Below are 26773 nucleotides of genomic sequence, written 5' to 3' on the forward strand. Positions count from 1 at the left end.
TAAAATGTAGGCTGTGCCATGGAGGTGGATTGTACATAAACAGCAGTGCTTAGCTAAATGCTAATGTCAGTATTCTAGCAAGGTCACAATGACAGTGCTAACACACTAATGTTTAGCAGGCATGTTTACCTTTGTCGCCATCTTAGATTAGCGTATAAGCACCCTGAAAGCACTAATTAGCATATCACAAGATCACCAAAGCTTTTGTATTCACCACCTGGCAAGCATGGATGTCTTTATGAAGTGGTGGACCAACTAGCATACTGTCTACCGGCTGACATTGCCATTTATAGAACCAGGCTGCTAGCATGGCAAAAAAAAAATGCTAGTTCTTCAAAAAATACTACAGCATTAATTTATCATTTATCACTACAGTATTTATCATACATTAACAGTTCAGCAGCACTTTACAGACAAATGTGATTTCCCCTAAAAGTAGTGACAGGGAACAACCCCATGTGAGGGTTTATTTGAGACACACCTAAACATACACACACACACACACACACACACACACACACATACACACCTATGATTAAAAAACAAAACAAAGTGATACTTCAGGGATGTTTCTATATTTAATAAGCTATTACGTTGTTATCCATGTACAACTTAATGTACAAACTCTTTAACAAAACACAGGTACACCCATCAATTGAACAGTATGTAAATGTATCACAACACGTCTGAGGAATGTGATCTTTGCAGGAGTCCATGGTGCATATGTTTTTTTCAACAGTTTTTTCTTTACACAGTATTTACAGATCTCAACAGAACTAAAAGCACCCAGACATCACATGTTGTCTTATGTGTCCTTGTCTTTTTTTGAACTTGATGCAGTGTGGGGGGGGGGGGGGGTTCCATTGGCAGGCCTGTAAAAAGGACTGAATGTTTAGTCCAAATCCACACCTGCTGGTTTACCTCATGTTAAAAAAAGGCCACTGGCCCGAACCTTCATGTGTTCTGTTGTATGTCCAACATACACAGCTTATAGACAAATGCTGAAAAACTGAGGTGGATTACCCAAATACATGTCAACACCAGTACCTCCTGGACCACAGTAAATTAGCGTACTGTGGTCAAGTATAGAAATAAGTTTGGCCTTAATTTGGAGGCACCATAATAATTCAGTGGGGCCATAATATATGAATATGTTGTCATTGTCAACTGAGCGCTACACTGCAATGAGCCAGGTTTCATGGAACTGATGATGGTTCTTTGGGGAAACACTTTATGACAATGTGGGAGCATGCACACAAGTAAACATCACTGCCAACACTGCCAGCCATCCAGCTATCTCTCAATGTAACGTCTGTTAATGTAATACAACAACACGTTAATGGTAAGTACTGTACTGTAACAGCAGATGAGAACCCTGAAATCTAATAACTTGACTTAAGAGAGTTCACTTTGGCATTCCCAGAGATGGGAACATTTCCAAAGCAACTATCTCAATGGAGGCTCAAATCAGAGGCCTAAGAGACAAAAAGAGGAATAGAGGCTGGAAAAAATTGAAAAAAAAAGTCAGGCAGTTTGTGTTGTGATAATACAACTTATTAACTTCTGAGAGAGTTGGCCATTCTTCCAGCTGACAGCCACACAGTTCTCTTCTTCCTTTTCCAAGAAAAGAAGAAGGTTCATAAAGGTTTCTAAATGATCTCTCACAGGAGAGAGTAGAGATGCAATTATCAAAAAAGGACAGGGATGGCAAGTATTATGAACAGCCATGCAGGGACACAGGCAGAAAAATACTTATCCAAAGTTGATGAACGGTAAACATCATGTGAATAATTAGTGAAACAGAGCTGAAGGTAGCAGTCGTAATAGAAGTATTGCTAAGTGCAGAAACTGCTTGCATATTCACCCCATAAAAGTTATTACACACTCAAAATACCCGCACAAAACCAATACACTATACCAACACATACATTTCATAAGGCACATTAGCACAAGGATTTAGTGGTAGTCAAAAGAAGAAGATCTTAGAAGTCATCCTGAAGATATGAAGATGAAGGAGAAGACAGGAAGAAGATCCATGGGATAAATTGGTGAGGAGAGTAGAAGGACAGTACTACCAAACCAACAATTAATAACGTGTTCCAGCTCTTGGGCTTAAAATGTGAAAGCCCTAAGTAGAACCATCCACTTCTTGGGGATTTATCATCACCCCATTCAGGCTGCACCTGTGCAAGACCACCGACGAAACCATCTTTTTATCATTCACAAACTGACCGAACGATGTGAAATACTTTGAACACAAAAACTGGTACAGGTGTTGATGTAAAAAGGGATTTCTTAGTTGACTGCACTGCTCAGTCAGTGGCTTTGGAGGAAGTGAGGGGTTCAGTCTCTGAAGGGTCTCCCTGAGGAAATACCACATAACACAACTTCTGGCCCAGGTACGTGACTATCTCTGCAACACAACAGACAGCAAGATGAGATTTAGTGTACAACGCCTGACTGTTAACATATTTTAAAATGTATCTGTATTTGCACAGGCCGACTCACCAACTATTCTGTAAAGCCATTTGGGTTTGTTCTTCCACTGAACACCTACAAGGTAGATGGGGACGCCGGTCAACATGATGACCATTCCCAGACCACAAACCACTGGTTCAGAGTACAGGCTGAAGCACAGCAGCACAGCCCAGAAAATCAAGTAGGTGATGGGGATCAACAAGTTCACCTGCACACAGAAATATTAATATTATATACAGTACCATTCCAAGGTTTGGACAAACTTTCTCATTTGAATGAATGGGAAGATCTGTCGAAACACATTTACATTTTACATCTGTACAAGTTGAATAAAAATAACAGTATTCTGTTCACATATCATGTAATTGACCTTTGCGTCACCAGGGAGCGCCAAATTATCACAGTCAATGTCCATGACTACCATGAATGACAAACTACCACTGGGTCAAAGATATCTGATAGCCCATAAATGATACTGTTGACAGCTGCTGAGGCAGTTTGACTGACTGTTGGGACAAGCTGCTGCTCAGCGGAGGTATAATGATATGTTACACTAATTATTATGGATAAATATCACTTGATGCCACATAAAAGAGGTTCTCTAGGTACAAACCATTACATTTCCTATGAGTCTATTAAACTTACTAGACCAAGTTAAATGGACTTTTCACAACAGACTGTTTGACACTTCAAAAGCAGGAAAAGCACAGGTGTAAGTGAGCATGCAAAATGAGAAGCCACCCATGCAACCCTCTGTCAGGTTTATAGTTATTAAATTAAACTGGACAATTATTTTACCTGAAGAAAAATAAATCACCATGACATTTACATTAAGGTTAGTCTGAATTATACTTATAATATATATAATATTTCTGCTGTCCTCGATTCAATCTAATGCTGTGAGACCATACAGTTTCATATCTATCTGTAAAAACCTGCACAAATGTTTCATATGTTTTCTGTCTTGTTGAATGATTTTGAAATATCTAATAGACACATTTTTAATTATGGTCATGTTCAGTTCTGCTCCTCTCTTGTGTTCTGTTGTTAGTTTCCAGTCTCTGGATGTACTGAAAAAGTGAAAAGGTGATTTTTTTTTTAGCCATTTGGCACCAGGTGCATTGGTTAGTCCATTTAAAATAAACTGTAGAGAACCATGATTTCATGTGAAGAATGATGTAATGAAACCACAAGTTAAATCTTGCTTTGCAGTGGGCCTCTAGTTTCAGGCGCCCTTACCTTTATGGGTCTGGCCAGATTGGGTCTCGTATGGCGGAGGTAGAGGAGGCCTGCGATGGTTACCCCATATGACAGATAGTTGATGAAGGACACGTAATTGATCAAGTTGTGTGTCTCTCCAATACACAAGATGAATATGGTGGCAGTGCACTGAGGGAAATTAAGGCAGGTTCAAATATCAAGTAATTAAACTACTAAAAATCATTAATAGTACTTATGTTTTGTGCACTTATAAAGCTAGACAGGGTAGACAAAACTGGCAGTGCAGTACTTACGCAGACCAGCAGGGCGGGGATAGGAGTGCAGTTCTTCAGGTGGATCATAGCCAGCAGCTGGGGCAGGTGACCTTCTCTGGCACCCGAGAAACACAATCTGCAGATAGACACACACACTGATTCAAGTTTATCTGTCCATGAAAGAACTCTCAAAAATGTTGTTTTTATTTATATCTATTTTTATTTTTTGATATTTAAAAAGGTCAAAAAAAGGGAAAATCTGAGTTCAGTGAGATTAAAGCAGGGGTCAAAGTTCAGCATGTAAAGCACAGAAAAGCAAAATGTGTGTTGTACCTGGAGGAGGTGAACAGATATCCGTTAATTCCCCCAAAGGTGGACAACGCTACAGAGATAGGCATCACCCAGGAAAACATCCCCAGCAGCTTATCCCCAAATGTCTAGAGGAACACAACATTGTTGATTGATTATTGACTTTTACCATTACTTATTGATTGATTCATCCAGTCCTTAACATAGATCATTTAAGTCTACAAAATAAATAAATAAATACTTTTTTTTTTAAAGAAGCCTGTAATAATCTTTTAGAGCTTAGATTTTTTTTTTTTTTTTTAAATATCCAAAACAATTAAGTTACAATTCAATTATCAGACACCATCAGCCAGCAGGAGGGGTAAAAGCAGTGAGGGCCTACCAACGAAACACCAAGGAAGGAGGGTGCCCACCTTATGACCCCAATGAAGCGTTTACCCCCCTACCCCCTCACTCAAGTCCTGTTAACTCAGCAGATCAAAATAGTTGGATGCAGAATAATATTCTGTTGAACAACTAATCAATTGATCAGCTCTAGATGCATCTATTGATTTATTTCATTAAAAGTCACGAACGATTTAGTTGTTGTAAGTCTCCTCTGGGGATTTTTGGATAATAAGACAATAAAATAGTGCTGGTCTTATCCTTTCAAGCTGGAGTGCAGGACTTTTGTCTCCCTCTACTGGCCGTGAGAGTAAAGGGGAGCTGTGACTTTCTAATGCGCATCCAAAATGAGAGGCACACAGTACATACGGATATATTTTGATGGTCTGGCAGCCAAACAACCTATTTTTTGACAGTCCAGCCCACCATATGCCCTATAAAAGCTATAAAAGGGTTGATGAATTGTTTAGAGCTTCACACAACCCCCACAAAATGACTCATTTCACTATCAGAATTTGATCCATTCAGTCTGACAACATTTGGAAAAACTACAAGAGTAGTGATTAATAGTAGTGATTAAACGGCCAATGGGGGAAAGTCACGCCCAATATGAGATTTAAAAACTCTGTATACTGTATACAGAGCGATTTATTGGGCAGTGATAAGTTATCGGGCAGTTATCGGGCAGTTATCAGCATTGTGTGAACTCGTTTGGCAAGGATTTGAATGTTCATTTATATGTAAAAGTTCCACGCTGCAGGTTTAAACACCCATGACACTGCTTCTGTTTCCAGTCTATCAGAGGAAAGTAGTCACACAAACTCAACTCATATGACTGTTTCCAAAATTTCCCTTTGAGATCATGAAAAACAGTTTTAATCTCATTGACAGATTGGTTTATTGGTTAGTAAGGTCTCATATACTATATAATACATACTGTTTCTAGACAACTGACACTCTTGTTCAGCAGTACAGAAGCAACTATATGAAAAAACACGCACTCATGCAGATGTAGAGCTACTCACCACTGCCACGGCGTTAGAGGCCAGCAGCTCAGCAGGGGTCATGGAGGAGAAGTAGGCGATGTTGGTCATGGTGTAGACCAAAGTCACCAGTGGAATGGAAATGTAAATGGCACGGGGCAGGTTCCTGATAACATAAAAGTACAAATAATGGCAATCATTCAAATGTTGTCAAGTTTTAGTATGCTTTACAGAGCCAAAACAGTGGTGCCGGTGTTACCGATTACAGCAATATTATGAAATGAAATACCACATGGGTATGTGTGTCATACTTGCGTGGCTCCACAACCTCCTCTGTCACATAGTTGAGGAAATTCCAGCCGCTGTAGGCAAAGGAGGCCTGTAGGAAGGCCAGCGCTATCTGTCCCACTGAGGGATCCTCCATGAATTCAAAGGCTGTACTGGGCTTCAGCGCATCATAGTAACCTGGAGACAAGCGAGAGGAGGAGATGTGTATAAGAGGGAGTGAAAAGATCATGGCAGTGGTGGCTATGTATATCTACGACAGTACATACCAACACTACATTTAGTAAAATAATAAAATCCATAAACTTCACTATCTTGTCAAATCGAAAATTCTAAATCAGGACAATATTAAGGCCTAAAAGTTTTTTTAATTGAAACAACAATGGAATGCATCAGCTTACTTACTTTTAAAAGGTACTCCCAACATTACATAAACTGTGCAATCATGTGCAGAAGAGGTCACTAGTTTCATTACATTTTTACAGCTGTGATGTACAGCAGCTTACTTCATGAATAACTTTAAATACAGTTCATGGTTCCACATGTGAAAATAATATTGATAAAGGCTTATAAAACACTATATTTCACGCGAATAGCAGGCACTAATGGAATTCCTGTTTGTGTTTTTAAATTAATTATAACATAAAGTTGTACTGTATGTGTGTTGTGTATCGGCAGATCCAACCCAAAAATCCACATATAGAACAGTTTGCAGTAATTTCTTCTCAGATATCATGTTTATACTACAGTAATGTGTATTCATAAGAAAATATTTTTTTTGTTTAAGTCCTCAACAGTAAAATCAGCCCATATATGAGTGATAAATATGATCAATTCACAGCATCTATCTTTGCATAATTAATTCAAAACCAAACCACAGCAATAACTGTCATCATGAGGATTTTTCTCACCACTGTGTGCGTGTGTGTGTGTGTGTTTACCTCTACAGATTTGGACGATTCCCACCACTATGATGAGTACCAGAGCGAGAAGTTTTCCAACAGTGAAAATATCCTGGATCCTCGTCGCCCAGCGCACACTGTAGCAGTTGACCCAGGTCAGGAACACTGCATAAACACAGACACACACCAATACATTTCAAATCATTCTAAAGCAATGTGTTTTCTGACAGGCTTTAACACTTAAAAACAGAGCACCCTTTCTAACAAATGTGTGTCACCTCAGCTAAATGAATAACCTCCACCAATATCAGAGGAAATAAATACACTTTTATTAAATTCATTGATTGATTGATGAATGATCTTCATCTAAAGGGAAAAGCAGCAAAAGGTATTCTCCAGTTGGATGCAGGTTTTACACATAGGAACAAGTTCAATTTAGTTTGACGTTCGTTATTCAACAGGTGACCTCATTGTTGAATTTGCTCTGATGAGGGGGATTTTTAGAGTTAAAACATCTTCTGGCATCAGAAATCAACACATCACAAAAGCCAAAATATAGAGATTGACCAATATTACACACTATATCATGCTACAGTACTGTATTTAAAAGACACTATGTACATCTTCTACATGTATAGTACTGAGTCATCATTAATAAGTTTTGCACTGTGGTGCAGGAAACACAGGCAGATGACTTTTTAACAACCTCAGATAACACTGGAATGTGTGTCAGTTTTAGCAGACAGAGCTCTGACACTAATCACTTGCTGTCACTATAACACAGCTGTGTGCCACTACAATATGAAACCTACATTGTATGATTGCATGTAGTCTGCTGCCTCTCTCATGTTTCTGTTATGCATCGTCTCACTGACTCCACGTTACTCTATTTTCAGTACACACAACTACCAAAGGTACATCTTTCCTGACAAAACAACAGACAAAAGGTCACTGGCATTAAATACTATCTATGTCCTGCTTCCTACATGAGTGTGTGTCGCTGCCTCACACCACTCTCTAAGCCACTAACCTTCACATTGACCCTGTTTTTTACATTTTCGAGCACCACCATTAAACAAGGCCTGCCTAAATATCAGGTGAGTGAACCATACTAAGCTAACTAAGTAAGCATGAGTTCTCTAAATAACATGCAATTTTTACAAACCTGTTGAGAGACACCTACTTATAATTATTTATCAGTCTTAGAAAGCCAACTTCATCAGGTGACTGTATGCCTTTTACACTTTGTTCAGTGTAATGTTAGTTCTATGGTGTCTAGTGTACATGCACACATATATTTGGAATCTCAAAAAAAACAAAAACAAAAACACCTAACACATCATATACACTGTCAGTTCTATGGGTCCTTATTATTTCAAGCTATTCTTTTGTCTTCCCCTCTGACACAGCTTTCTAATTTAGTGCAGCCACCTGCTGGTTGGCTGTGCCACTCAATGGCGTGAGCGGGTGTATCATATGAAAGCTTAACATTACTGTAAGCCAATGGTGGAGTGGGAGGGTGGCTTCTTAGACTCTATTCCCAAATGTTTTCTCAAAAGCCCCACATATTTTAGTTTTTTAAATAACTAAACTAAACTAACTAACCCTAACCCTAACCCTTCCCTCTGAGTCTCTCTGACTGCACTGGCAAATCAATGGAGCATAAGCTGTTGTGTTGCGTGTGTCACAGTTTGTCCTAATTGTTTTAATTGGTTTTCACAGCCAATACATTTGAGCTGTAATAACCCAATCAGTAAAGAAGAATGGCAGATCACACTAATCAAGCACTGATCTCCTTTGCTGTTTGTTTGCCTAGCCTGAAGAAAAGGCTATGCATGGATTTCTAGAAAAGATATGTCATTTCATTACATGCTGTTTTTTTATAAGGGAATATATATCATTATATAAATGGTCCTCTGTTGTCATCCTCACGAATGTTACAGAACAAGACATGATGTGCTGCAGTACAGAGGAGTAGAGGACAGCAGAGATGACAGGAGTAGATGTAAAATAATGAGATATGCATTTGATCTTTTTTACATCTTAAGTTTACAGTCAAAGACCTTCATACATTTGTTGTTTTTAAAATGTCTACTTTCAGTGGAGGATATTTTCAGGGATGAGTGAGTGAGATAAGAGTGTGAGAGAAGTTAAAAAGAAAAGAGGAGGGAAGAGACAGAGTGAATAGATAATAATATATGCCCATGTTATTAATCCTACTATGTGATTCCCTAAAGACATCTGATATAATTTGAGAAATGTTCTTCTGTTGGCCTTCTATTCAATTCAGCGTACTGAAGACTACATTTACTTGGCACTGGTGGGCCTCCTGTTTACACCAAATACCTACAATATGTACATTATGTAACTTAAAAATAGAAAGAAGTAGAAATGGTTGTATCAGACACTTCATGCCTCTTTTTAAGTGACAGGGGTGCTAATTAGTCATGCTTAACATGTATTGTGTTAAGGTTTCAATATGTTGAAGTCAGTGGGAGAACATTAGATACAATATAGGATGACGGCTCAACAGGATTATTTTTTTTCCTGGGCAACAATTGTGTTTTTCCCACATGATGTACAGTTTTAGACATTCTATTATCTCACATGGCTTGCAAAATAGTGCATGCATCTGCCATAAATGGAAAAAAATATAGAAATATAGAAATGTAGACCAAGCCATTAATGTTTGCAATGTCTGTGTGTGCCCTGTCAACAGACAGGTAACTGCCTGTAAGGTGGTAGAATGTTTATAGTCTATATAAAGATTAGGAAATGGTTTATGCCACAGGGTGTGTCTCTCATTGTCCATCTTCCTTCCACCTTTGTCCCTCCTCCTCACCTTTATCAGATTTTAGCATCTTGTCTTATCTCTCTTCATTGTTATATTATATAATTTATACATTTCATAAAACCTTTTTTTCACCTTTCTCTCTTGCATACAAACACAATCTCCTGAAGTAGCAGCACAACAGTCTTCAAGTGCGTAAGCTTGTATATGGGCGGGCGGTGTTATCGACCATGCCATCCATCACTGCAGTGAAGTTCCCCTCCAACCACATAAAATCTCAACACACTGCTTCCGCTGGCGCAGGCTAACACACAAACACAAACACATGTGTGGATTTTTGGCAGGAGGTTTTGGTGGCACCGGGCAAAGCTTTCTCTCCTTTACAACACAGCAGTGTTTTATAGTCAATTACCCTTGGGGTGTTACATGCATTTCCGTTCCTGTGAACCCCCCACCATCACCACCTCCTCCTCCCCCAGCTTCCCTCTGTCTTGACCCTGACAGGAAGGAGGTGCCAGTGGGCTTTGAATGTGACAGCGCAGGTAAATCTGTGTCCTGCCCTTACAACTTCTATTGAATGCAGCCTCAGCACTAGAATACTAAACTAATTACTGCTTTTACTCTTAATGGATTCTGATCCCAACTCAGTGCAGATTTATCAGGCGACTCTAACTTCAGGAACGCCTTCTGGTCCAGGATCTGGTCACTGGAGTCACTGAACTGGCAATAACACCCCTGCCAGTCCTGTCTGTCCATCACAAGGTATCTGACACCAGAATCATTCCAGTAAATCTACAAGATTTAGGTGTTGGTGAAATACATCCACAGACATGCTGACAGTTAAAATAGTACAGTGAATGATGTAGAGCATGAGTACATAAAAGGAAGGCAGCACCCAGCTATCACGGTAAATTTTCTTGATTAAACTCCCATTGGGACTTTTTTTTAAACGAGACCTATCAAAGAGGGCAGCAGCACAGACTTTCACATATATGGGACAGCACATAATTATACAGATTACATGGTGAAGATTATATCAGTTTTGTATGAGAAGAGGCAAAAATGTATCTTTGAAAAGTCTTTTACACATTTATTCATAAGACTTTCTTTCCATGGATTTCGGTGTAAAGGGCAAATAAAACACTCCTGAATTAATAAATCACATTTTACAAGCTCCTATCTTAATTTAACTATACTCAGGAATAACCGTGTAAAACGTATAAGTTCATCAGTCATTCATTCATTTAGTCAGTCAAAGTTGGCCAAGCTGCTGCAGTCAGGGTTAGGGTTATATATAGTTAACCGTTAGCAAAGACGCTAAAGGGTTCAAACCTCTTGTGTGAGACACATGACTATGCCCAAGTCATTTTCTTAATGAACCACTTTAATATTTCTGTCTGCAGGGCCATAGTTGTTAGTCTGATGACTACTGACTATGATTTCAAATTGTAAATGAGTTTTGTGCAGCATTCAAATCATGTCAAGTAGTAAAAGGTTCCTAATTTCGACAGAAAAATCGTGAAAAAAAGTGTAGAGACACAGCAGTGTGCCGGACATTTGGAGGAAGTTGCATTCGACGTTGGGGAACCGTTTTGCCATTAGGTTACCTTGATGCCAAAAAGGACTTTTTATGTCCAGATTGAAGTCCTTGCTTCAATCGTGTCCAAATCGGAAACCTTTTGTCCTTTGGTTAACCTTGATGCCAAGTGGAACGCTTTTTGTCCAGATGCTGTATTGTGCTCCAATTGAGTCCAAATTGGAAACTTTATGTTCACATTAAGTGCATTGTTCCAGTTGAGTCCAAATTAGCCACTTTTCATCCAGACAAGGTACAATGCTGCAGCTGAGTCCATATAAGTAGCTTTTGGTCTAGGTGCAGTACATTGCTCCAACTGAGCACAGATAAATCATTTTTTGGCCAGATGCATTATTTTGCTCCAATTAAGTCCACAGCCTTTGTTATGCAACATATTTCAATTTCATGTCAATATTCCAGTAAAACTTCCATTTTGGGTGCTGTCCTAATGGGAACCCTAAGGTCCCTATGTAAAAGGTTTCTGAATGGACAAGTAGGTTTAGGGAAATACATCAATATAGAAACTCTTTACATGGGGACCTCAGAGCACCCATTTGGACAGGATTACTGTTGGAGTATGTAAGGGAGAGGCTGTCCCCAAATGGAAAAAAAGGGTCCCAATGGTAAGCGTCCATTCAGGAACCCCTTGGGTCCCAATATAATGAGCTGAATGGGTAGGTAGGTGACACTTAGGCTTTTGGTGTTATCTTAAATCAATACAAAAAATAATATCAGAATGTCCCTCTGAGTTGAAAACAGGTCAGGCTTGTAGAACTGCCTTTGCAATGCAACATATTTCAATTTCATGTCAGTATTCCAATAGGAAGTCTGTTTTTTGGGTGCTGTCAAATGGGAACCCCAAGGTTCCCCATATACAAGGTTTCTGAATTGACGGTTAGAGAAACCTATCCATTTAGAACCGTGGAGTTCCCAAATGGACCGTAACCCTACTACTAACCTAAACTAAGACTTTACTAACAGTGGAAAAGGACTTGCTATTTGAATATAGACATGAATTTGAAATATGTTGCATAACAAAGGCTGCTCTACAAGGCTGACCTGGTTCCAACCCCAAGGGACATTCCTGAAAGGATATAGGACTGCAAAGGTTATAAAGAGCCTGTGCTTGATACGCCAAATCTATGTTCTACAAAAGGTTGTTGTTGCTGCAACCTTGATGCCGCGTGGGCCATTTTCAGAGGAAATATGTTTTTCAATTCAAAAATAATGGGAGGTTTCCTGCTTCATGGCGCTCTATGTGCTATCAAGTCCAAACCAAGACAGATCTCCGCCACGCAGAGGTGGCAACAACATACTAAAAAATCAGAGCACTCATATGTTCACAAAAGAATTGGCCAACTTTGACAGAAGGTGTTGAAATCCTCCTCACGAAAATGTTTGAAACAAATCACTGCAGAGAGACTGTAGACTGTAGCCCTCTGAGTCTTTGGCCTCATGTTTGGGATATGAATTTTTTCTGGGCCCTGCAGGGTCCGGGAAAGGATTGGCAAAAAGGGCCCTTATCAATGAATAGTGAGTGTTTCAGAATGGTAATCGAGTTGTATGGTCAGTGCAGAAGTCTAGGACTGCCAACTTTAAACTGAAATCACGCTACCACATTTTATTCTAATTTGTGCATGATGTCTCCACTTATCCATAGGCTGCACAGTGTACAGCTCCATTAATTTTGTGTCTGCACAGATTCTACTTGAGTAATTGAGTAGTAGTACTTTTCCAAACATCCATAAATGGCAGAACAATGACTCAATTGAACTAAAACAGTACACAGTGTGCTGGCTGCGCAAGCCCCAATTAAGTTCTTCAACTACTGGCAGCGGTTCAGGTATTGGCACAACATCTGGTCAAAGAAAATGAAAACTACAAGAAACTACAGGAAAATAGTCCATCATATCATAAATCAATTTTCAATTACAGTTGTCCGCCCACTTCTGAGTCTGGTTCTGCCTGAGGTTTCTTCCTGTTAAAAGGGAGTTTTTTCTCGCCACTGTTGCTCATGTGGGAATGTTGGGTCTCTTTAAAGTTAAAACCTGAAGAGTTTGGTTTAGAACCTGCTCTATGTGTAAAGTGCCTTGAGATAACTTTGTTGTGATTTGGCGCTATACAAATAAAGATTGATTGAGATTGATTGATTTTACAGTAGTTGGGTGCTGCTTGAGGAAGAGTGTCACATTTGAATTAAGTCCAAAAAACCTGCCAGTTCAATGCACCACAATCTATTGACAATTGCAATGTAGTGCAAAGGACATACCTGCTATTATTGTGTTTTTATTTTAGATTATATCTTAAGTGAAATAGCAGTTTCCATTACTATTTGAATAATGGCATGATACCTGAGCCTATTTTGTGAAAAATGTCAAAGAGGTATATCATCTGATTGTCTGAAACTTATTACTCCTCTCTTCTAACAACCACAACTGCCGCACCACCACGCTGAGGTGGCACAAACAACGATATCTAAAATTGGCACCCTGCTGCTCTGGAATGAATAACAGAAGCTACCACTTCTGTTTCTCCTTAGTAAAACTAAAAGAGTGTGTGTATCCCCCTTCTTTGAAGAATAACAATTCATCATAGACCTATTATTTGTTGGGTATGATATAAAATTAATGTTTTCTTTGGTTTGTGAGATTTGTTAGAATATTTCAGTAGTAATGGGGAATATATTTTGTTGTTTATTGTTAAAGCTGTATTTTTTTGTAGGTTGGTAGTTTCTATTCTGATGCATATCTAACAGGATAAAGTGGTGTTACAGAGTCAATCTGACATTGGTGTACTGCACTCCTATTCTTAGAAGAACACAACCAGCCCACAACTGGACCTGTCTGGTTTTCACTCACACATGCAGGCAAATACACACACACACACACACACACACACACACACACACACACACCTCACCTGGGTCACTTGTGACTCTCATGCAGTACACTCTGCGGTGGAGAAACTCATACATGGGCTGACTCACATTCATAAACCCTTCACTAAGAAATGTTCAGTTGACATAACAGAGGCTTTGAAAGGGCAGTTAATCCTGAGTGCCTTGGTCAGAAAAACAGTCCACTAAATGCTAAAATGTTTTTTCCCATGATACATTTTATCATGGGATTGTATCATTTGATCCTTCAGCTTTTTATTTCACAAAATAATGTTATAGTTGGAAAAAGCTCCAGTTTTGCTTATTCCTTTTTTAGACAGATAATGATTGACTTGATGTGTTGGTGCTTCTACGGGTCAATTCTTGGTGCACAGTATGCATCATTTCTGAATCTATCCATAAGTGCATTAATGATAACAACTGTATGGTGACTCACTTTATATTGATTTGAGTGAGCTAAAGGCTAAAATAATATGTGACCCCTTGAATGAAAATAGCAATCCATCCTCTTCTCTCATTAAAGGCTGTAGGTAGTGATGACAACAAACATACAGATTCACTATACACACCCACAGCACATAACGGCATACAGACCTCATTATTTATAGTGTTTCACTCCCAGGTGCCTGCATTTGGTGGTTTATAATTACAGCACTATAGTGAAAAGATCGTCAATTTCTCCAACATTAATATTCTTGTAGGGTTCAGAGGCCCGTCTTTTATCAGGGTGATGCAACATCAAGCACTGTTCTTCTTCACAAGTTGCTGGTTAAGTTTCAGACATAAAGACTAAAGTTTACATAACGGCTCGCTACAACCTTCCTATGACTACAGGTCTGAAGTGCGATGCTGTGGATGAGAGTGTGTGACGGGGGGCGGTACCAAACAGCCAATAGGAACAGCAAAGAGCCAACCAGAATGTCAGTTCTGGCCAATGGGATCCCCCATCATTGATGCCCAAGGTGTCCTGCCCATTTCCTGTTTCCATGGTGCTCAGTGACAGGAGCGTCACGGTAACCACTGTGAAACAATGCACAATGGCGCAGACACACCCTCTCATTAGCGGCGTCCACAAAGGCTGGCACCATTATGTAGTCTGACACTGATACTGACACACGAACATGTGCACACACACACACACACACACACACACACACAAAAACAAGAGCAACCATACTCAAGAGTACAACACAAACACACATACGCACTACGTGGGCCCCTAGCCTAACTAGACTGCAGTTGTAACATTCTGTCGCCAAAAATAGTGGAGGTGCACCGGTGTGATCTGTACATGCTAACCCTGGCCTGACACATGCACAAGCACTCACGCGCAGATACCCATCCCTTACTCCTCCTCATCTCCCTATTTCCCTTTCTCCATCCAGTTCAGACAAGATCAAACTGGCTGGCTAGTCAACCAGATACATGCTCAGTCTGTTTATGCCATTGGCTATTTAAATACTGATTGCTGTACTCCAACATTTCAAGACCGCCGCTGATCTGATTAGGGGCTGGAAATAGAGCACCGCATTTCATACGGAATTACAAAATGACAATGACAGCTGTCAGCATTCTGTGAACTATCACAGTATCTTCATGTCTTCTAGCTATGAGATGAAAGTTGCTGGATTTGGTCTGAAGAGTTTGTTTTACAATTTAAAGTTTTTGTGGCTTTTACCTCACTTGACATTTAAACAGCTTCTTCACACCTGTTTAGCCACTAAATCCAAACCGGTCAAAACTACTGCTTTGTCCTTGTTCTTATTTGCTTCCCTGGCACTTCTTTTTATTCACGTTAGTATTTCTTTAATCGACTGAATATGCTCTGATCTTTCGCCATGAACTTGCTATCAGTTGCCTCTAATGTTGATCTAAGAAAGAAGTTACTTATCTGTTTACCTCACTGGGAGTCACTCTGGGTCAGACAGTCAGATGACCTGCATGTTTAAAGCGACAGAGGGTCTGAAGTGTGGTACTATGAAACAGGATGTCCTGATGACAGAGACAGATGCTGCAAGAGCAAACAGGAATGTAAGCCAGCCAGTCACAGTATCAATACACCTACGGGGTTCCTTCAGAACTGGTTTCTATGGTGTCCAGCTCACTTTCTGCAGACGGACCACCAGAAACCCATTAACAACTCACCTGAACCCCACTGAGCCAATCAACCTGCTACCAACAGACCTGCTATTAACCATCTTGTGAGTTGAGAAATAAGCGGAACTTCTGCCAGTCACTGACGATCAACAGCTAATCATAGTGCTGGACCAAATTTTTCACATCCCAACGTGACAACAGATCGGTTAACAAACATTTCACTTTGTCAACACAATGTCAAGGGTATTCCTATGCTGTATAATTTCTGTTTAACAAATGTATAATATCTATAATCTATAAGATTTGAAAGATTTAACAATATCTACCTTCATGGTGTTGGTATGATGTACCCACAGCTTTTACATTTTTTTTTTTTACATTTTAATGCTGCATTCTTTAAGAGAAAGGTAATACATTCCTAGCTGGCAGGTTGCATTTCAAACTGCGGTTGTTAACATGGGTAACTTTGAAGTTTAAATTTACCCTATATACATAGTGTTTTGGTTAATTGCAGGGCATGGAAACAGAAGATTGTTTTAGGGAATATATAGCATATACAAGGAATTCTGCTACGTCGAAGTGGCACAAGATAACTATTTCAGAAACCTTACGGTGAGGAATTCCTGCCCAGGTTTGCTACTTGAAATTCTCTTGAAGAGTATTTCTGTGCCACCTTTTTCTTGCTAAAGTCTGAGTTTTTTAAAACCTGACTTCACATGAAATGCGAAAGACAGTGTGTCCTCCAGCCATTACCTGAAAAAATCCTCTTTTGGTGTTTTAAGTTTCATCAAGAAAAAAAAGCACCACCTTTTAGATAAGCAAGCTTCAACACTAGAAGATCTGAGGGAAAAAGACTGAAAGGTTTGTGATACACTGACTGACAAGATCATCAGCAGGAAGCGGAGTGCGGAAACATCACAGGAAAGCACCAGAAATAGAGACGAGAACCTAAACAAAAGAACTTATGAATTATTACTAAAACTCATTTGGACTAAAGGGAGTTTCAGAAGATTTCGGACTGTTTGTGACTCACAGACACAGATGGTGGCGAGGAGTCTGGTGGCAACGTATGGAGGCAGGCAGTTCGTGAAGGCCGGCTGCAAGACGTAATTGGAGAAGGTGAGAGCGATGACAGCCAACGTGGTCGGATACATGATGAGGACTGCGCTCCATAATAACAGGAATCTACAGGACAAAGACGCAAAACAGCTGTCAACGTAACATATACGCACAGTATTTTTTTTTTTAAATCTAGATGTATATGGAGTCCTTGCTGCTACAATGTTATTTTAAATGGGTGGGGGTCTCCCTGCTCATTTTTCAGTTCCACCCTGACATTGCATTCACATTTATAGTCAGACTTCCCAGTACAACCACAGTTTCCTGCTGTTGGTCTAATTACAACTCCACTGCAGCAGTTGGGGATAGGGAGGGCATTTTGGCAGCAGTTGCAGGAAACTGAAAAAGTAACACCTGTTAACATGGGTCAAGCTAAATCCCCCTCTGCACAGTTTAATGAGGTGAAAACTGGCGAGTGGTTTTTTAGGTTGAGTATCTCTGAGTATTGAATGTTAAACCAAAATGTACCTCCATGTTTTTAGCCAGTTTGTTTGTATTTTGGCACATCTGCATCAGGAAATGTTGCTTTCGTTACTAGCAGTCACTGCTCACACTGTACAGACAATAAACACCTGGTTACTTTCATACTGAAAAGGGAGGAGCGACATCAGAGACACTGTTATCACTTGAGTTATGAGAAAAGTGGTTTTGTGTAGGAGGCAAGTTATGTCAGTGAGGTCAAGGAGGTCACAGCAGGATGAGCAGTTTTGTGAGTCATCATCTGTTCCTTTTTCCCCACAACTTCTTATTCTTGTTAGCTCTTGTTTTGTTGTGGCATCTGTGTTTCTTCCCATTCATTCTTCCTTAATAAGGTTTCGTGGAAATGAATGAGGTAAATGAAGCCACGCGGGACTGACCTGGTGCCTCCACAGACAAGCAGAGTGCCAGGCACATTTGACCTTCTCAGACTTACAGTGCTGCTGTAGGATCAGCTGACGGGTCACATGACCACATAAAAGTCACAAGACTTTCAGAGCTGATTGGCTCCAGACGGACTGTCCTATTGAACCAACTCTCTTATGCCCATGCAGTATTGTATTATAATCCATGCCAAGCAAGCAAGCGAGTCGAGCACAAAGCAGAAAAAACTTGAACAAATGAGGAATACAAGGTCATGTGTGTCATTGTATTTTGTACGTCATGGATATATTTTGATTTCACATGATGAACTAATTTGTATAGCTTTATCTAATAGTAGAAACTTATATTTAACTGTCTTTACATCTGTCAAGGAGGTGATGAGACTCTTATACTGAGATGTGTGACAAACTGCTGCCGTTGTTGAGGCACTGCAATAATGAGAAAGAAGGTAACTGGACAAAAACAACAGTACTTACCCCACTAGCCCTCCAAAGATTTCCGTCACATATGAATAATCTCCTCCAGACTTGGGGATGGTGACGCCCAGCTCAGCGTAGCACATGGACCCAAGGGTACAGATCCCCCCTCCACAAACCCACACGATGAGTGACAGCCCCACTGAGCCTGCATGTTCCAACACACCTTTAGGAGAGATAAATATCCCAGAGCCGATGATGTTTCCTTAGGGGGAAAAGCAAAGATAACAATGGTTACTTACACTTGCATATGATAAAATATTCAACTAGAAGGTACAAACTTCTGCACAACTGTTACATACAAAGCTGTCATGACTTAACTAAAATTTGCATTGACCTCTTGACCTTACAAACATGTGGAACATATGGAGTGCATTTCTGACAGCTACATTAGTAATAAGCTGTTGTTTTAACTGAGGCTTGTCCAGCCACACAGTTAAACAAAGATAGAAATAATCTGCACACAACAAATCCCAAGAGGCTTATTAAAACATCCCAACTATTTAAATGAAACCCAAAGGAATTCATTAATTAACGTGCAATCTCTAAAAGCACCTTATTACATATAAATCCATATCATAGTGTATTCAAAACTTAAGTTAGTTAAGTAGTTTTTTTGACAAACAGTAATGTAGCCTTTAGGTATAGACCTACACAAGTATCAATAGTAAATAAGTGGAGTGGGTCGGAGGTCACAGGGAAAATATGGAAGAGCCGGTCTGAGCAACCTTGTGTTCTAACCTGATTTTTTTACACCTTGATTTATGTTGACATACTCCCTTTATTTAATGTTTCGGTCTGTGGGATTTATTAGGCAAGAGGTAGACATCAAAAGAATAGCGCCTCTTTTGTTATTTAATGTGGTCTGAGTTTTTTGGCTTGGTTTCAACAGTGTGTTTAAAGCGGTTTCTTCTCAGTGACGTATTCGAAAATAGCAAAACAAGCCTTGACTAGAGGTATGTTTCTCTTTCTGTTGTAATTAGCTCATACATTAAACCCGCTACTCTAAGACAGACAATTATTCCTGGGCTGTTGCATTGTTTGATATGTGTTGCTTCATCTAACAGCATTAACATAACTACCACTTAATGACAACATTAGTGCTTTCAGATCAGATTTGGACATAAAAATCACACAGACAGCTGATTTGTAACATTGCTGCTATACAGTATATCTGTGTTCAGGAGCCGTTGTTTTCTTCTGGTTTTCTTTCGGGCCACTTAGATTGTAGATAGACAGATAAGAATGTATTTTGAGCGTGTGCAGTGAGTTGTTAAGAGAGATATCCAAATATATAAGGTGTGTTTCAGATCAGTGCCTGACTCATTGCTTTCTCAGGGGTTTTGATGAGAAAACGGAGAAAGTAGCACAAACGCCTTCAAGTCCACCCAGTTATCATGCTCTCTTATGATAATATGTAGCTGAATATAGGAAAATAATAGCATTTGGTCTTTGCATGCGTCTCTTGTCTTCTGTTTTATTATTACAATCAGGCAAAAGAGGAAAAAATAAGAGAAAAAGAAAAACCCCAAACCACAACTAAAGTCATGAAAAAATGATCTCATTAAACGTCTTTGCTTATGAACACATGGAAGCTTTTATACAACTCTTTTATCACAGAGCTCTGATTAAATAATAATTTTAATAGGGAAAAATGTACATTAGTTGTAACTAACAGAAATGACGTAAACCATCCAAATAGTATAAACAGCAGTCCAAAGCTCCCCAAAACATCTTTTACGTGCCCAAATGTGCAGAAACTGCCTAGTCTGGTGTAACCAGATCCCTAGTTCCCTGGTGACCAGTACAGTTACCAAAGCAACCTTTTTCATTGATGATGTATATACAGTAGTTGTGGGAGGAACCATCAGAACAGCTGCAGCATTATTTCTTTAACTAGTTAAATCACTACGATAATTTACATTTAAACCACAGTGGTCATTAGAAACAAAATCACCTGTCCCAGGTATGTAATGACACAATCATGATTCTTATCTTATTTATAGAAAGAATGGGTTAAGCCAGTTTGGCTTCGTGCTGTGGTGGGAACATGGCTCATTGAAGTCCAAGCTCAGCTGTCCCCCAAACAGGAACAAACAGGTTCCCTGGTGGCTCAGTTGGCCAAGGCACACACTAATAAGCCACCATGTCCTGAGGTCAAATCCAGCCTGGCACTTACATGTCACCACCCCAAAGCAAAGAGACGACAAAAGAAAAACTAACACACATAAGAAAATAACCAAAACAGCAGCTGTCCAAGCAAACATGTTTTGCACTGTCCTCTGTGTGTTTTTTTTTCTCCTTTTTGGAGAAGTTTGGGGCAAAAGAAGTCTCTACAAAAAAAATACATAAATAAATAAATAAAATAACTCTGTCCAATGTTTTCTCTGTGAGGCACGCGATCGCTCCGAACGCTTCCTAATGATGCAGAGGGTGAGACTAGGTCCGAGCAGTGCATTTATCACTGTCAGATTTGATTGTGGGGGACTTGGTGAGATGCAGCGCGGTTACATAATGCCTGTGTTTGTGTTTGTTATATCATAAAGTTTGGCATCACGGCTGAAAGCGTGTTTTTCTTCCTCTATGAGGAGCCAGTATTAACAAGTGTGGGGCAGGGTATGACAATAACACAGTGTGCCCTGAGGGGAAACAATCTATAGTTGGTTGCTCCACCGCAGGCAGAGCTGGTAAAATGCAGGAATAGTACTCACCCTGGGTGTTATTATCATTTGAATATTGGATTAAATAAGTGCATCTATTTTGGTTAGAGATTAGTAATGTGTGTCATTTGATGCGGTCGGTTTACTGTCTAGCGTAAGCAGCAATAGTTGTAGTGGCATGCAGGGAGGCAGCAGCCAAGTGCACTGACTGCTTTAAGGGTCCACTTTACTACAGTGCAGTATTAGATACGCGAGTAGGCTGTATGAGGTGGGTAGTAGCATGACTCAAGTTGTCTCTGTGTAGTAACTGCGCAGGCTTCACTCCATCTGTGCCTCACAGCAAAAAATGTGGCAGGTGGTCAGCATTAACGTCACCAATTAGAGGCTTCATTTTACATTAGCCATATTAAATGAAACCTAACACATAACCCTTGAAGCTCTGTGATATACTGTAAAGCCTGATCGGAGCTGTTGGTGTACTTTGAGAATTTAGAAAGGAATTGTGCAGCTACTGTTTGTCACATGAACACAAAACTGAGTTAAATGTGCAGGTCGGAGAATGAGTATTGACTGGCATGGTATCCGTTTCTATCAAAGCACAAAAGGCTTGACCTTGGTTAGAAAGATAAGCTGATAATAGCTGCTGATAACATATTTTGTTTCAAGTGTTAAGTGCCTTTTCCTTTGTAATTCTCTTACAACATACTACAGATTCTGCTTCACATCCCACTCTCCACTGAGACAGAGCTGTTTGTTGTTCTAACTTCCACTATTCTCCACTTATTACTTAACTCTACCCCTGGAGGTAGAGCCTGGAGGTTTGTGTGTGTTTGCTGAGTTTTATATTTACACCCAGATATATACAAAACACAAGGATGCGTGAACCGTGAGTATCCACCATAGAAACCACAGTTCCACAGTCTGTAATATCCCAACGTCTGTCTCCAACTTTCAATCATTGCGGTTTGTGGTGCTCTCTCTTCTTCTTGTGTTCCACCTATATTTATGGTTCAGAACCTTCTCATTTGGAGATCTCATCTGCAGAGGCACAATTGGGACTCATGGAAGTCATGGGAGAACTGAATGTCCTCCTACTGTCATACATGACCTTTTAGCCTGCCAAATTATGCTGCCCCTGTCGTATGATCACAAAGATGATTTACTGAGTCTCATGAAACAAGAGAGACTGCTGAAAAACCAAAAAAGTGAGCTCATATTTCGAGGCATTATAACTTTAGAGTGACAATCTATTTGTAAATGAGTAATGTCAGGCATTGAGGTGATCCCTTTACTTAAATGAATGCATCTTCTCTCCAATTCATTCTCACATTCAGCTTGTCTTCCTAATTCTGTGGTGGTCATGTGATAGCCCAAATGTGGTGATGAGCCATTCATTCAACTCATGGTTTATACTACAGACCGACTGATATATCGGCCAGCCAATATTATCGGCCAATATAAATAAATCTGTATCAGTAAATATTTTGTCCAAAATGTTCTGAGATTTTTTACATGTTTATTCATAAAAGAAAAATGTATAATGACATTCCCAATGATAATTTAATACAATAAAGTTTATTGTTAAACTGTAAAATGTCATACATCTATTACAGATCTTTGTCACAAGTGTTTGATGCCTACATTTGAGGGATCATATCCATATCCAATGTGTGTTTATGTTCTGTACATATAATTTCATTGACCAATATTGTTGATATCTGAACTTTTTTACTCCCTAATACTTTTACCCTAGTTTATACAGCAATAAACTGTATAGTTTTATATATTTTGAGCAGCCAGCAAAACTTTGAGTGAAATGAAAAGGTCACAATGTTGACACGAGGCCTTGAAGTATACAATGAAAAAGGGGGAGTGAGGTAAACTCTTAATTAAATTCACTAAACCACAGACCTGAACAGCTCATACAAAAATAACTGTGCACATTCATGTCATGAAGTCAGTGGTGCTGTTCTCTCCCATGACTCCAGAAATATACAGGCTACATACAGCATGTGAGCTGGCAGCTGACGCCTGGGGAACCCTCTGAATCACTGTCACATTATAATAGCATAGCATACTACATAAACCTTTGAGTTTATTGCTGCACATGACCTTCCCGCCACTGCCGTTACACTGAGTACATCATCACATACAGGAAATAATATGCAACTTCCTGAATTCTAAACAGACTTTCACTTTATATCTGCACCCCCGCCCACCCCCTTAATGTAAACGACCCGTCTTGCTCTGTTAGGATTAGCGGGTTATGATGCAATGATTGCAAGGACCATGCTTCGCCCGGAGGGAGATGAACCCTTAACCGGCCACTTTTACAGTAGCCTGCTGCTCAACTGTCCTAGTGAACCACATGGAGCATGTGCTGCTGCTGAACGTCGTTCAAGTTCAAAATGAAAAGTTCCAGCCACGTAGGCATGTCCATATTCAGATCATCTCGAATGATGCAACAGTTTCCACTCAGAATCTAAAGTCCTGCAACCCGAATCAGAGCCAGACATCAGATGCGGACCATACGTGCGTAAAAGCCACCGTCCTGTGCGTATTTTGGCGGTTTTGTGCTCAAGTGATTTCTAAGTCTATGTTTTAAGTCAAGTTCATATGCGTACAGTGTCCATACAGTAGATCAGGACACGGACGAAAACGCACTCCTGCTGTGTCCTATTGTTTGTGATGCTGTTAGAACTTTGACAAGACAGTAAGTGCAGCACAGCCGCCACGTTACAGCAGTAAACTCCAGCAGCCGGCCGCTCAAGCACGTTTCACAGTGAACTTTTCCTCATAGCCTAAACAACCATAACGACACGCTCTTCAAGAACAGATCACTGACACAAAAGCTGTCACACACTCACCGATGATGATAGCGCAGGCGCTCAAAAGTCCGATTTCTTTTTTCAAAGCGACTCTGTCGTCGCTAGAGGAGTCTGTATCCTTCTTCTTTTTCTCTTTGTCCCCCATCTCCACCGCCTTGCAAAAAGTGTTTCCTGCCTGCCTCGGTTCAGTCCAGATACAGTAGACTGAACCAGGCTGCGCGCTCCGGGCTGCCCTTATAATATCCTAGCGATGCTAGCATGCGCATGCGCACCGTTCACAGTTGAAACCGCCGCCTTCCACAGGTAGTTACCGAGATGGAAAGGTGTGACAGGATCTGAGGCTCCAGTAACACCTGCGGCTATATGAAGTACACTGGGACTTATATGCATATACTTAGCCTAATCCTGCACTGCACTCTTTTGTTTTGTTTTACTATAGTTTGTTTCTGTCTAATCGTAGCATCTACTAACATGAACAGAGATTAATGTAACATCTTCATCACGTTGATCAGTATGATGCTGCTGGAGTAGATGTGCTTGTTAAAAAAAACCCTCACTGCAGCCTTGTCAAAATTGAAATGAAGGATGTTTAGGCAGCTAAAAATGTATAATAAATGAATCAATAAGTAATCAAGGTGTCATCATCAAATAAAATACATTATCGGTGTAGGCTATTAGCCCATACCAATGTTATCATTTATATGAATATGATCTTTGTGTGTGTGTGTGTGTGTGTGTGTGTGTGTGTGTGTGTGTGTGTGTGTGTGTGTGTGTGTGTGTGTGTGTGTGTGTGTGTGTGTGTGTGTGCACAGCCCCCCTAATTTTGCACAAGTGATATTTCAAAAACACCCCAGGGGATGGTTCACTATTAGCTCAAATGAGGTCAGAGAAGATTCAGGTGAGCCTGTTTTTCTCCTGTAATTTGAGACTTTTGCTCATTTCTTTCCAGTGGAGGAGGGGCAGTCAGTTAACTGTCAGGTGTTGTGCAAAGTGCATTGTGTTGACTCACTGTATTTCTGACCAAGCTAAACATGGAAATTCAGATATTATGAAAAAAATGTCACTGATAGGCTGTGTGATGTACAGACAAATAATAGAGTGAGTTAAATCATTTGAATAGATAGCAAACAGGACCATAATGCTTGCAGCTCATGTACTTGGCATAACCAATCATTATTCTTAACATACTATTTTGTCTGTTTTTCATTAGTAGAATGTAGCTTTTTAGGTCAGCTTGAGGTACTGACAGAGTCTGAAAGAAAAGAAGAAAAGAAAATAACTGTTGTTTTCACTCACTGTCCTCTCCTTAGAACTGGGTGGGTGTATCCTGTTTGATTGGCAACTCCCTCTCTCTCCTGTCAGTGCTGTTGACAGGACAGGTTATACGTTTATGGGTGATAGAAATAGATGGGGTTTAGTAACATAATTTACTAGGAATGGGTCACTGGCACACTTGGAGGAGAGCCAACATTAGTTGCTCCTTTATTCTCTGTTGTAACAAGTCTGTCGTGAAAGGTCTGTTGGTTGTTCTGAGTTCTTTCTTCACACCCTACTTTGCACCCTAAAAATGAATGGAGATTGAATTAAAGATTGTTTTTCTATCCTGTCAAGGTTTAAAGGTAACTAATTCATCAGCCATTAACTGGAGCATTAAGCAGCTAATAATATTTTTGTCAGGAGTTAGTGGAGACAAAAAGGAGATGAAACAGCTGGATAGAAACATATATCCAATTGAACGCTGTTAACTGTGCATATGTGAATTGGCTGTATTTTGCTTACAAGTTTGCCATATCTGTATTCCACCCTTTTATTGAACTGTAAAGCTCATACAATCAAAAAGGCATAGCTCTGTCAAATACTACAATATAGGAAACAGTGCATAGAATAAATATCACAATAGCAAATTTACAAGTGATCATGTTGTGTTAGCCTCCAATAAAAAAAGATAAAGAAATACTGCCTTTAAAAAATATTTTGTCAATTTCTGCATGACAGTATGTGCTACCCATGGTTTTAGCACAATATAATGGCTAGTAGGTCATTCTGATTCTGATTTTCCTTGTTTGATATGCCATTCAGTTAATATATATATAATATATAGAGTAATATACACATAACATATAATAATAAAATACAGAAACACACACCATACAGTTACTCAGCTGCATTAGAACACAAAGAGAGTAACATATAACCACAGATATTTTACAAGACTTCACAAAAAAAGGGGAAACACAGGATTGCTTGCTTGTAACTGCAGTCTCGTCGCATTGTGTGACATTGTGACTGTTTTCCTTTTAAGGTGTTCAGAGCAGAGACAGACAGCTGAGAGACACTGAAGTCAGGGGACAGGGGACATATCAGTCATATCAGCCAGTTAGTGGAAATGTGGAAGGATATCACACTCAGAGTAAAAACAAGTTAGTTAATATGTTAATATTTTTCATGCTGTTTTTGCCTTTCTCCTTAACCTTTGCCTGTATCTGTTCATTGAGGCATAAGATCACTGTTCTTCCCATGTTATTTATTAATCTATAAAACTGGATGATTAGGCTTGCAATTAAAGAATTGATCATTTATATTTATCAGTTCATTACTTTCATTCAAAATGTGTTTTCCTTTTCCTTTTGTTTACCTTTAAAAATGTATCTTT

At 39.6% G+C, this 26773-nt stretch overlaps 1 protein-coding gene across 1 annotated transcript; it reads right to left on the reverse strand.

The window, feature by feature from the left end:
* Positions 1-565: 565 nt before the first annotated feature.
* On the reverse strand, positions 566-24337 carry slc7a10a (solute carrier family 7 member 10a). Its single transcript, XM_053337806.1, has 11 exons — positions 24160-24337; positions 18633-18837; positions 17210-17361; positions 6856-6981; positions 5941-6094; positions 5672-5795; positions 4287-4390; positions 3993-4089; positions 3718-3867; positions 2509-2686; positions 566-2413 (listed from the first exon to the last, which is right to left on the reverse strand). Exons 1-11 carry the CDS (start codon positions 24263-24265, stop codon positions 2313-2315), a joined length of 1497 nt encoding a protein of 498 aa, XP_053193781.1. The 5' UTR covers positions 24266-24337; the 3' UTR covers positions 566-2312.
* Between the last annotated feature and the right edge of the window lie 2436 nt (positions 24338-26773).

This window comes from Scomber japonicus, chromosome 1 (genome assembly GCF_027409825.1).
Source record: "Scomber japonicus isolate fScoJap1 chromosome 1, fScoJap1.pri, whole genome shotgun sequence".
In the NCBI taxonomy this organism is placed as follows: Eukaryota; Metazoa; Chordata; class Actinopteri; order Scombriformes; family Scombridae; genus Scomber; species Scomber japonicus.

What these genes read in the sequence shown, in the direction of transcription:
- slc7a10a (XM_053337806.1), bottom strand. Translation starts at nt 24,265, where the DNA reads ATGGGGGACAAAGAGAAAAAGAAGAAGGATACAGACTCCTCTAGCGAC. An exon ending in TCCCCGCCCTGCTGGTCTGC is followed by an intron (nt 3,868 to 3,992) that starts GTAAGTACTGCA and finishes AATTTCCCTCAG; the next exon opens with TGCACTGCCACCATATTCAT. An exon ending in ATCTGGCCAGACCCATAAAG is followed by an intron (nt 2,687 to 3,717) that starts GTAAGGGCGCCT and finishes TTCTGTGTGCAG; the next exon opens with GTGAACTTGTTGATCCCCAT.